Here is a 12,006-nt window from a genome sequence, read left to right on the forward strand (position 1 = left end):
TTCCTCACCCAAAGACCTGATCATGGAAAACATAGCATTGCTCCAGCAACCCACACCCTGAATCAAATGATACATTGTTCATTGTAATTTATATTCCCCTTTTCTCTATTCCTTACTATTGTGTACTGCAGGTCGTAAACAATGTCAAGACACTATTTTTCTTGGAGAGACTGTTTGGTGCACAAGGAGAGAGGTGCCACCTGCTGGCAAAATCTGAAATGGCTCCACGTTCAGCATTTTCTTAGAACCCAATCAAAGCTACATGCATCTCATCCCCCAAGCTTCACTGGTAAAGGAAGCTGCATGAGTATTTCCTCTGAAAACGATTCCTCACTACTGCTTCAAAGCAAGAGGAAGGCAAAAGGCCTTTCCTCTCTGTAGAACAGCCTCACCCGACAAGAACACCTGAGAGACAAATGACAGTCCCAGAAGTGGGACGAGAGGCTCCAGTACCGGGAGGTTGCTAGTGGGTCTCTCCAGCTTCCTGTTGCACACCCATTTCACAGGACCAAGAGAAAAAGAAGGGCCAGACCAGGATCTGGAAAGTCAGACAGCTAACCTATCAGTCAGGAAGCCCCTCAGGAATACATTTTTGGTGACAAGGGTAAAAAACGTAACAAATGTTAGAATAGGGCACACAAAGAATACCTAACACAGGGATTGGTGGCTAACGTGACAACAGCTGAACTTTTAACTTTGGGGCACACAGAGGGGAAAGAGTCACAGTTTCCAGGCATTCCATGTTCTACACTGTTGCCAGGATCACAGTGAAGTTTAGACTGCAGGAAAGGGATTGCATGGAATGCGAGGAACACTGGGTTTGAATCTGGCAGCATGTCACCCTGTTACTTACTGACTTTTGGGATTTTTGGGGTGAGTCACTGAACCTCTCTGAGCCTCCATCTCATCGTCTATAACACAGAACCACCACTGTTGCCCGGCCTCCCTCCAGGAGTTGGTGTAGGAACAACTGTCATAAATTATGAACTCAATAAGCACGGTAGAGACGTGGAGTATTGTTTCCTTTTCTTTTCGAAAGCTTCACATGAATAGTTCACCCAAACAGACTGAGAGGCACTAACTTCTTTAAGTCCCACATTTGGTACAGGTCCCACACAACCCAGCACCTAGCCTATGTTTCTTGACACGGCTCCCAAAAGAAATGAAAGCTTATTTACCTGAAACTAATTCCCAAGGCATTTTCCTTGACTTCAACCAGAATGAGCAGTCTTGCATTCACAAATGACCAATTCAACTAAGGTGAAAGGAAAGTAGTTATGCCCATAGAACTGCAGAGCCAGAAGACCTCAGTTCAAATTCCAGCTCTCCCAGTCTCGGGAAAGCTGCTGTACGCTTCAGTTCTTCCATCTGTGGACAGGGCTACTAGCACCAAACTCAAAGGATTAATTTTGAGGGTATCTCTCTCTCTCTTCCTCTAACTCTGCCTTTCAAATAAGAAAATCTTTTAAAAATGTATTCACAGAGCTTGGTGTGGTAGCCTAGTGGCTCAAGTTCTCACTTTGTACGCGCCATGATCCCGTACGTGCACAGCTTCTAATCCCGGCAGCTCCACTTCCCATCCAGCTCCCTGCTGGTGACCTGGAAAAGCAGTCGAGGACGGCCCAGAGCACTGGGACCCTGCACCCGCATGGGAGACCCGGAAGAGGTTCCTGGTTCCTAGCTTCGGATCTGCACAGAACCAGCCGCTGCACTCACTTGGGGAGTGAATCATTGGATGGAAGATCTGCCTCTCTGTCTCTCCTCCTCTCTCTGTAGATCTGACCTTGCAATAAAAATAAATAAATCTTAAAATAAATTCAAGTTATTTTCGTGATGTTAGACATCATAATGGGTGTATGTCTTCTGGTTGCTCTTTGTTATAAATGTTTAAATATTTACTGTGAATACTTTTTTTAAAAAGACTTAAAAATTTTTAAATAGAAAGTCTGATTTGCACAGAGGGAAGGGACAGAAAAATCTTTCATCCCATGGTTCACTCCCTAAAACACCGCATCAGCTGGACCTGAGAGTATCCAAAGCCAGGTACCTCTTCTGGGTTTCCCACGTGGGTGCAGGATCCCAAGGCTTTGGGTCGTCCTTGCCTGCTTTCCCAGGCCACAGCAGGGAGTTAGATAGGAAGTGGAGCTGCCGGGATTAGAACCGGCGCCCATATGGGATCCCGGGGCGTTCAAGGCGAGGACTTTAGCCGCTAGGCCACTGTGCCGGGCCCAATAACTTGAATTTCTAAAAAAAAAGTATGTTCTTTGGCTAATGCTCCAATGCCCTATTTTTCCTCTGTGGGCTTCTTACAACATACCCATACTTCCTCTATAAAAAACATTCTGATGACTGAACTTGGACCAACATACACAGCACACCTCACCTATTTCTTCTCTGCTAGGAAATCATGGTGCTAACAGAGCCACCGTCTACTTAAGGCCCTGCTTCCTGGTTTGCAAAGAGCTTTCTTTTCCTCGTGCTGTCACATGGCAAAAAGAAAGATAGCCATCGTTTCACCTTTCCTAAGGACACTAATTCCATTCAGGAGGGCTCTACTTCATTGCTTAATTACCTCCCACACCCCCCCTCACCTCCAATGCCATTGTACTGGGATCAGGATTTTGACATACGAATTTTGGAGGTATATGAACTTGTCCATTACAGTTGCTAAGAGTTGCGAGTACAAATTAAACAGGAGTACAGATCACTGGAAACAAAAATATAGAACCAGAAGGCATTTTCCGAGAATTGAATATTGAAACTGCAGAAATAGGTAACTTCAGAAGGGGTAAATGGAGACAAAAAAGAAGCAGATGCCTAAGATCAGACGGACCAAGAGAGTAAAAGTATGTGATGAAAAAGACAAAGAGGAGCGCTTAAAAGTAACAGAAGCTTGAGAATACAGAGTCAGAAATCAAGAGAATTTCAGAGAGAAAGGAAATAGCCAACAGAGAAAATGAAATGAATGAATGAATGAAAGTGGTCACAATGTTTTAACAGAGTGACTTGGGAATAAAACATCGCTGACAAAAAGTGAAGAGAAGGAGTAAGAAGAGTAGGCAGTACACGTGGTGTACCGGAGACAAAAAGGCCCAGGTTATAATCAACCGTTCACCAGCCAGACACGCTATTTAAAGCAGATCCACTTTGGTTTCCTCACTTATAAATAATGATACAATGAAAGAATGATATGAGGGGACAGAGCATTGGCTCAGCTGGCTAATCCTCCACCCCCAAGAACCAGCATCCCGACTGCCCAGTTTCCATCCAGCTCCAATTATGACCCGAAAAAAAAGTAGCAGAGGAGGGTCCAATGCCTTGGGACCCTGCACCCACGTGGGAGACTCGGAAGAAGCTCCTGGCTCGTGGCTTTGGACTGGCTCAGCTCCAGCCATTTTGGTCATTTGGGAAGTGAACAAGCAGATGGAAGATCTTTCTATATCTCCTTCTCTCTATAAATCTGCCTTTCCAATAAAAATAAATAAAATCTTCAAAAACAATAGACTAATAGGATGGAATAAATACGTTTGCTATCTACTGGGATTCTTGGAGGCTGAAAGAAAAGAGGCATGTTGACAGAAACAAAGAGAAGTTTATTTAAACAAAACAGAGTGTATTTATAAGATGAGGAACTTACACTGCTCTTCTACAATGTCATCCATCTTAGCAGCTCCTTTTGAGACCAGGGTTAACAGCACAGACTCTGCAACAGGGGTGGGGCACCTTTTTCCTGCCAGGAGTCATCCAGATCTTTACATCACTTGCGGACTACACGGAATAATCAACTGGAAAATTAGCGAGCTCTAGGTTTATTGAATTCTCAATCCCACCTGCTGTTAGCGTAGAAGTACCAGGCATGAATAGGGCCCAGAGGCAGGATATACCCCACCCCTGCACTAGAGTCAAACTCTGGCTGTTGGAACCCCAATCAGCTACTTCTACACACTTCAGAGTTCTCAACTAGAAAATGGAAATGATAGCATCTTCCTCTCTTCACTGTTCTCAGAATAAACAATCAGGGGCCAGTGCCATGGCTTAATTGGCCAATTCTCTGCCCACAATCACTAGCAGCCCATTCAAGAACTGGTTCATGTCTTGGCGCCTCCACTTCTGATCCAGCTCCCTGCTTATTTTCTGGGAAAGTAGTAGGGGATGACCCAAAGCCTTGGGACCCTGCACCCATGTGGAAGAGCTGACAGGATCAGCTGAGTTCCAACCACTGCAGTCATTTGGGGAGTGAACCAGCAGATGGAAAATCTTTGTCTCTTCTTCTCTCTGTAAAAATCTACCTTCCCAATAAAAATAACTGCATGGCACACAACAGATGCTCCAAAATATTGATAAATAACATATAAAAGTATTGCCACATGCAAACAGGCATGCCTTACATTAAAACAGCAACAATGGCATGTGATCAGTATTTTGATACTGACATTTTACATTGATTTCAGTTGAGAAATTGCACATCCCTTTATGGACTGGATATGGAATGGTCAAATTTAACGCCACTTTCAGAGGTAATAATAACTTTTTCAGTTCTATCCAAATACTTCCTTATTTTTTGAAAAGGATTTATTTTTACTGGAAAGGCAGATCTACAGAGAGAATGAGATACACAAAGATCTGCCATCTGCTGGTTCACTCTCCAGGTGGCTGCAATGGCAGAGCTGAGCTGATCCAAAGCCAGAAGCCAGGAGCTTCACCTGGATCTCCCACGCAGGTGCAGGGACTCCTGTACTTCGACCAGCTTGTATTGCTTTTCCAGGTCACTGACAAGAGGCTGGGTCAGAAGTTGAGTGAGACACAAAGTGGATACGGATGCCAGTGCTGCAGCAAGTGGCTTTACCCGCAATGCGACAATGCCAGCCCCATTGGAAAGACCAATGTCATTAAAGCTGTGGAACACTAGGTAAAGTGTAAACTTTGCATATGAAGAAGTATTATCAAATCAATTTACAAATGAAAAAAGCAAGGGTGAGGACAGTTACAACCCCTAAGACTTAATTCTTGGACTAGTGGCCAAAGCCCTCACTTGGCATGTTCTGGGATCCCATATAGGTGGGACTGGGTTTGAATCCCCGCTGCTCCACTTCCCATCCAGCTCCCTACCTGTGAGCTAGGAAAGCAGAGGAGGATGGTCCAGAAACTCCTAGCTTTAGATCGGCTCAGTTCCAGCCCTTGTGGCCACTTGGGGAGTGTACCAGTAAATGGAAGATCTTTCTGTCTCTCCTTTTCTCTGTAAAACTGACTTCCCAACAAAAGTAAATAAATCTTTAACAAAAAAAGACTGAATTCTTTTGAGACAGGGTAATAAGCTGAATATACTGCACAGTGCAGCTCCACTGGGACCAGGATGAATGCTGAGGCCCCACAGCATTCACTGACAGTCAAGACAGTCGCTCATGCAATTTATTTTCTGAGTTGTAACCACAGACTGGCCCTGGTGTTCACCAGAAAGCAAGCACAGGAATCCCAGCCCAAGCTGTTCACCAGTGAATCAGACATTGGGAGGGATGAGGGAGCTGCAGCGGCAGAGCATGCTAGTCTTCTGCTCTATGGCACCAGTTCGTGCCCCAGCTGCCCCACTGATGGCCTGGGAAAGCAGTAGAGGACAGCCCAAATCCTTGGGCCCGTGCACGCACGTGGCAGCAGGAAAAAGTTCCCAGTTTGGGACCAGCTCAGCTCAGACGGTGGCCAGTTAGGGAGTGAACCAGCATCTAGAAGACCTTTATCTCCTTTCTTTGCAAAAGCTGTCATTCAAATAAAAACAAATCTTCACTTAAAATATGACATGTGATGCAAAAACGACAAAAAAAATTTTATGATGAATTGCCTAACGCATTGTCCTGCACGAACGAGTCACTAAATAAATGTGGCTGTTAATTAATTTCATTCTACTTCTTTCTGACCCCAAATTTTGTGGTTGTTTACGGTAGCCTCTGGCTGTATCCTGGTCTGTACTCACACCGGATAATCTCCAAGGAGACCTAATATTGAGTAAACGCTTCCCTGTCCAGGACAATTTAAAATGAATTTTAAAAACTCGTCAGCCCTCAGCGGAACCCAGGAACTCGGGTCAAGCGGCGGCACCCCATAAATGTAATTCAACAGTTGCCTCACACACGTGCTGGGAATCACGTCAGCCTTCATTTCGGAAACTCAGTTCTCTAACCTACCGGCACGAAACCTTCGCGGACCGCGCCAAGGCCACCGGACCTCGCGACTCTCCCAGCCGGTGGACGGCCGGAAGCCTCGTCTCCGCGTGCGCCACACAGGCGCGGCGACCACGCCGCCCGGAAGCGCCTCCTGCCCGCTGCACGCCGGGAGTTGTAGTCCCCGCGCCCCAGCCCCGCGGGCTGCCGTCGCACTCTCTTCCTGAGGCAGCCAACGCTGGCCGGCGCGGCACCGAGGCGGGGAGCGCGCCTCCGGCTGACTCAGCGGCGGCGTCCGCCGGCCCTCGCGCTCTCTGCTTTGGTGGGGCGCCGACTCCGCCCGCCCGCTCGCTCGCTGGCCTGCCCGGCGACGCGGCGAGGCGCGCGGCCGCGGCCAGCTCGCTCCCCGGCGTTAGCTCTTGCGGTCGTGGCGGTGGAGTGCGGCGACCGGGACGAGGGCCGCTCCTCCTGCTCCCGGCGTGCAGCGCCGCTCGGCCCGGCTCAGCGGCCCTGGGCATTGCAGGCGGGAGGACGAGATGGAGTGATCGGGAAGGTGACTCGAGGCGCTCGGGGTGGCGGCGGCGGGAGGCGGGGGCTTGCGAGGAAGTTGGCCGGTGCGGCCCTGCCCCGGGGAAGGGGAGCCCCCGACGGCCCGGGATGGGGTGCAGGCCGGGGAGACCCTCCATGGCGGTGCCGCCCGGGGCCTGGCGGACCAGGTGGGGGCGGGTGCGAGCCACGGCCGCCCGTTGCCTGGTGTTTCATCACCCGAGTTGCCACGAGGCTTCCTTTGGCGGGGTGGGGGAAGGATGGGGACCGGGCCGGCATGGCCGGGGGGGGGGGGGTGGGGGGGTGGAAGGGACCACCTCCCTCCCACCCATCGATCACTTGATAAAGGTCCCCACCCCAGCCTGGGGGGGGGGGGAGGAGGATAAGTGGTTTCTTCTGTGTAGTAGTAATTCCTCCAGCAGGACGCTCCATGCCTTCTGTTCTCTTCCTCCCAGTCATGCCGGAGAAGGCGTGATGTCTCTCCGTAACCAGAAAAACGAGTACTTTTTGAACGCGTTAATTAGTGCTTACTACGGGATGGGGGCAAAGAGGGAGGAGTCAGGTTTTATTAAAGCGACGCAGCGTGGTGTTCAAAGGCTGGGGAGATGAACTAACGCCTAGCTTTTGAACCAGGCTTCGGTGGTAGGTGTGGAAGAATTTTCTCCAACTGGTTCCAGAGAAAGTTAGTAGTTGTGTTGGTGGAGTTCCCCCGCACCCCAGCGAGTGCCTGACCGGCGTCAGCGGCTGCAGGAGGAGTCTTGGCAGGGTCGCTGGGCACCCGGGAAGAGTGGGGCGGTTGTTGGCGCACATGTAGGTAACCTACCGCGTTGCGTTCCGTGTGGTTGTGCAGCTGTGTTCCCTGTAGGGATTCCTACGCTATTGACAACTGTAACGAGTTTGTTTCCTTAGTTTGGTGATTGGCTGAGTGTTCCTGAAGCGCCACACTTCTAGGTTCAGGGTGACTGGATCAAGCCCAAGTCGTTTTGTCCCTAATGCTAGCAACCTGGCCCTTCCCACTCTGGCCATCACGGACACTCAGACTGGCTTTTCTGTCTGTATGGGCTTTTCCCTTCCAGGGGAACTCAGGTTTTCTTGTCATTTTGGGCCAGGGAGGTCCTGCGTTTGTTGTTTTCTCATCTTTTCAGAATGCTATCCTGGAAGGTAATACTCCCAGGCAGGTCCCCCACCCCCGGGCGGGTATAAATAAGCCATTTGAGGGCTAAGCATGCTGTGCATACCTTAACTCTTTTACGCATTTGCAACGTCCTGATTAGCTGTTCTGTTTCCCATTTTGTAGTAAGTCCCCTTCTCCTCCCACCTCATCTCAGGTCTTGTTGAGTTGTCCTTGTGGCCCCAATTAAACAGGACAAGACTAGAATGCAAACCCTGGTCTTTCCAAATGCAGAACTCATGTTCTACTTCCTAAGGGCACTGCTGAATATTTTCGAGGCAGTCCTTATCCTAAAGTTAATTAATGAAAGAAAACTAGTACAGTGCCAGGGACCACAGGGAGGTGCTTAGGAGGCCTGTCCACTCCAGTTGGGGAGGGTTGGGCAGCAGGGGTCAAAGGAGTATTCTTGAAAGAGGTCTCCCCGAAGTTGAATCATAAAGGACAAGCAGGGGTTAACCAAGTAAGGAAAAGAGCAATGTTTGCAAAGACAGAGTGACCCTGGAGAAGTGCCCTGTGGTTCAGCATCAAAGGCCTTCCTGCTTTGGGGTGCCTGTGTGGGCACCTTACGCTAAGGTCAGTGGAGAGGTACACTGCCTTGCTGTAGTCTGCAGGTGTGCCATGAACCCCAAGGGGCCAAGCTTCCCTCTGCAGGGCTCTCAGCTCTCATCCTGACAGCATTTATTCTGGCAGGCTGGAGAGAAGAGAAAGCACATGGTTGGTGGGGCCCTGTCTTCTAGAACTAGTCCTGGCCTCACCACTTGTAAAAGACTCCCAGGTCCCACTCAGGCTCCTGACCTATGGAAATTTCTCTTTGATTGCGGTAATTTATAGAACTGCCCCCAGAACTCACCGGAGGTTGCCAAGACCTCATAGGACTTAATAGAATTTGGTCCGGGTTTGTACATCCTACCAGATGGTAAGCGCTTTTGGGGCCTCCTCATGTCCTCTTAGACCCTCTATTGTGAAGAAATGGATTACTTCCCAGAGTTTAAATAAACAAAAAAAAAGCAGCAAAGTCATTTTTGAATTTTTGCATCTGTTAAACCTTGGAAAGACTGGCAAGAGAGAGGTCTGTAAACAGCAGAGCTAGCCCATTGTTCCAAAGCCAAAGGACTGATTTTTCCACTCATGACTTCCTTTTTATTTTATAAACAGGCCAATACAGATATTGAACTCTGTGTTCTGGCATTCTCATTAAAAGAAAAATAGGTGTTATATCTGCAACTAGGCAAATTACTTTAATATATACGATAAGATAATCTAGGTTTGTCTACCTCATACAGCTGTACTTTTGAGCACTGGAGATAATAAGTAACAATAGCACATAAATTAGATGGTTCTATTTAAAGTAGAAAATAATTACTTTCTGTGTTTTCTGAAGGCTCTAAAGAGTAAGAACCGGAGCACTTTAATTACGTACTACTGGAGAATTTTGTAAGTTACGTGTTTGTGGAGTACTTAGCAAGACCCATTCTTCTGAGGCTGAGTCTCCTTTAAGTTGTAGTTTGGATAAATTTCAAAAGGTTTTCTTTAAAGATGTAAGCTGTTTCGTACAATGTTATCCGCTTGTTTCAGCATTCTGGATAAGCACCTGTTTTATTTATCAAGTATTGTTTTCTTTCAACTTTGTTTCTCTTTTGTGTGTGTCTGCAGATGTGTATAGCTTCTTCTCTGGGATCAGAGGGCACGCCTGTTGTAACCCGACAACTCCAAGTATAGCAGCAGGGATGGATGAACAGGCTCTATTAGGGCTGAATCCAAATGCTGATTCAGACTTCAGACAAAGGGTAAGTTAGTTTGGTTGTTTCTGAAGGCATGAGTTACTACTGATTTGAATAAGAGCTGTATATGATGAGAAAGGTTCAATTTAATGAGAAGTCATTTGAAACAAATTAGAGGTGAGTGTATCCTGAATACAAAAACAAAAACAAAAAAAACCCAGTAAGTTTGTGATGTATTTTCTGTTCAGTATGTTGAACAAAAGTATTAAAATTTCACATAATTGAAGGTGAGTCTTTATGTGACATCACATCAGTCAGTATTTCTAACTATTTAAAAGCAGTAACGTGGAGGATTGTCCAGAGGGGTTTGCATTGTGGCCCACGTGCATGTTTTATTTTTGTGTGCCCTGGCTTGGTCGTTAGTACAAGTTGTGTTAACATCGATGTGACTTAGTCTAGGCAGGCATACAAATAAGTCGTTAATGATGTGCCATGTCTTCACCTATGTAGAATGATAACATGACCAGCAATCCATTATGTGGTACTAGGATATTCAAGTAAATGTAAACAATTAAGTACAAATTGTTAAAATTATTATAATGTCTATAGCTGAACCATAGAACGAATCTAAAGAATAGGCCTGAAATTTTCTGAAAATTAGACATTCCAAAGAGTGGGATGAGTGGAACAAGAGGCATTTTCTCTTTTCAGAGCATACTTTGTGTAAATGAGCAAAGCAAGGTTAACATTCGCACTTCACATGCATTCACAAGTCCAGACCCTTGTGAACTACTGATGCCTATGAACTAAGGGCTCTAGGGAGCCCTTCCTCACGTTGGATGATTTGCTACTATGACTCATGACACTCAAGAGAACTTTACTTACTTATTACCAGTGTGTCATGAAGGATGACTTTGGAGCAGCCAGCTGGAAGAGATGGACAGGCAGGGCACGCAGGAAGGGCCCTGGGCTCTTCTGCCTTCTCTGCTGCACCGCCCTCTCAGCCACCAGGAGCGCGCCATCCCCAGGCCCCCTGCCTGTGCTGGAGCTTGGTGATGGGCTGGAAGTTCAACATGATGATTGCTTGCTTCTTCTAATGAAAGCTTTCCTGGAGCCCTGTCATAAGTCACCTCATTTGCTTATGAAACTAGAATGATCCAGGGGCTTGTCATAAATGATGAGACATTCAGGGGACTCTAAGGATTGTAAGAGCTCTGTGCTGAAGGGGGCAGTGGAGCTCTCAAGTATATTTCTTACATACCACATTTACACTTAAGATAGTGCTTGATGGTACTCATACATAAAATCACCTTCATTTAGTAGTTCTCTGTGGGAGCAGTCATTGAGAACACATTTCAAAACCCAATCCCTCATTCGTAAAATTACATGATACAGGAAACAGTCATTTTTTTTCTTTTTTAAAATTTATTTATTTATTTATTGGTACAATTTAATTGGCAGGAAACAGTCATTTAAGTATAAATATGGTGATTGTTTAACTCAAAGAGGAAAATAATTTTCACTTTAACCTAGTTTGTATGTCTTTCTATACCTATGGCTACAGCAAGTTACAGAAAACTGCTAGATGCATTGTGTTCTGACACTCCATATTTTTTTTTTTTAGTTTTAAAGTAAGATTTATTAGAAAAGCTAAGAAAGGAGACTCCCGTCCTAGTGACGACAGGGGGTTCTGAGATAGAAAAGGACCCTTATCCCCTGCCATAGTGGCAGGAGGAAAAGTAAAAAGACCCTAGTCCACTGCCATAGTGGCAGGAGGAAAAGCAAAAAGAGAGACCCATATCAATGGTGGGGAAAGTATCTTTTAAAGGTTCCCCTCAAAGATGTTTCTCCATAAACAAAGAAAATTCCTGGTTTCCATGGTACCTGGCCTTGGGACAAAAGGCCGGAAAGGACACTCTGTATTCTTACCCTTTTTGTCAAATTGCTGATCAGGATCACTGTGTTTATTGTTCATCGTTAACTAATGGGATACCACAGTTTTAGAAAATACTGATTACCTGAAATCAGGTTCCTCTATGGCTTAGTGTTTCTTTTACTTTATATCAGATTTGTATAGGTACATGATGGTTTTAAAATAACCCAGCATCTTTTTTTTTAAGATTTATTTTATTTTTATTGGAAAGGTAGATATACAGAGAGGAGGAGAGACAGAGAGAAAGATCCTCCGTCCGATGATTCACTCCCCAAGCAGCTGCAACGGCTGGAGCTAAGTCAGTTCGGAGCCAGGAGCTTCCTCCCGATCTCCCTCGTGGGCGCAACGTCCCCAGACCCTGGGCCATCCTCAACTGCCTTCCCAGGCCAGAAGCAGGGAGCTGGATGGGAAGTGGGGTCTCTGGGATTAGAACCAGGCCCAATAACCCAGCATCTTAAAAAGGAATTGATTCTTATAAAATAT

General features: G+C 46.6%; 1 protein-coding gene across 2 annotated transcripts in view; it reads left to right on the forward strand.

Annotated features, from left to right (window-relative positions):
- The first annotated feature begins 6,426 nt into the window (after positions 1-6,426).
- XPOT (exportin for tRNA) overlaps positions 6,427-12,006 on the forward strand; it is a 37,256-nt gene continuing 31,676 nt past the window's right edge. Inside the window, exons 1-3 of one of the 2 annotated variants that reach the window (XM_058673636.1) lie at positions 6,427-6,705; positions 7,332-7,508; positions 9,523-9,656. In XM_058673636.1, coding sequence (XP_058529619.1) covers positions 9,597-9,656 — 60 coding nt within the window. In that variant the 5' untranslated portion in view covers positions 6,427-6,705; positions 7,332-7,508; positions 9,523-9,596. The remainder of the gene's footprint in view (positions 6,706-7,331; positions 7,509-9,522; positions 9,657-12,006) is intronic. The other variant, XM_058673635.1, reaches the window with a different exon arrangement.

Source organism: Ochotona princeps, chromosome 15, assembly GCF_030435755.1.
Source record: "Ochotona princeps isolate mOchPri1 chromosome 15, mOchPri1.hap1, whole genome shotgun sequence".
NCBI lineage: Eukaryota > Metazoa > Chordata > Mammalia > Lagomorpha > Ochotonidae > Ochotona > Ochotona princeps.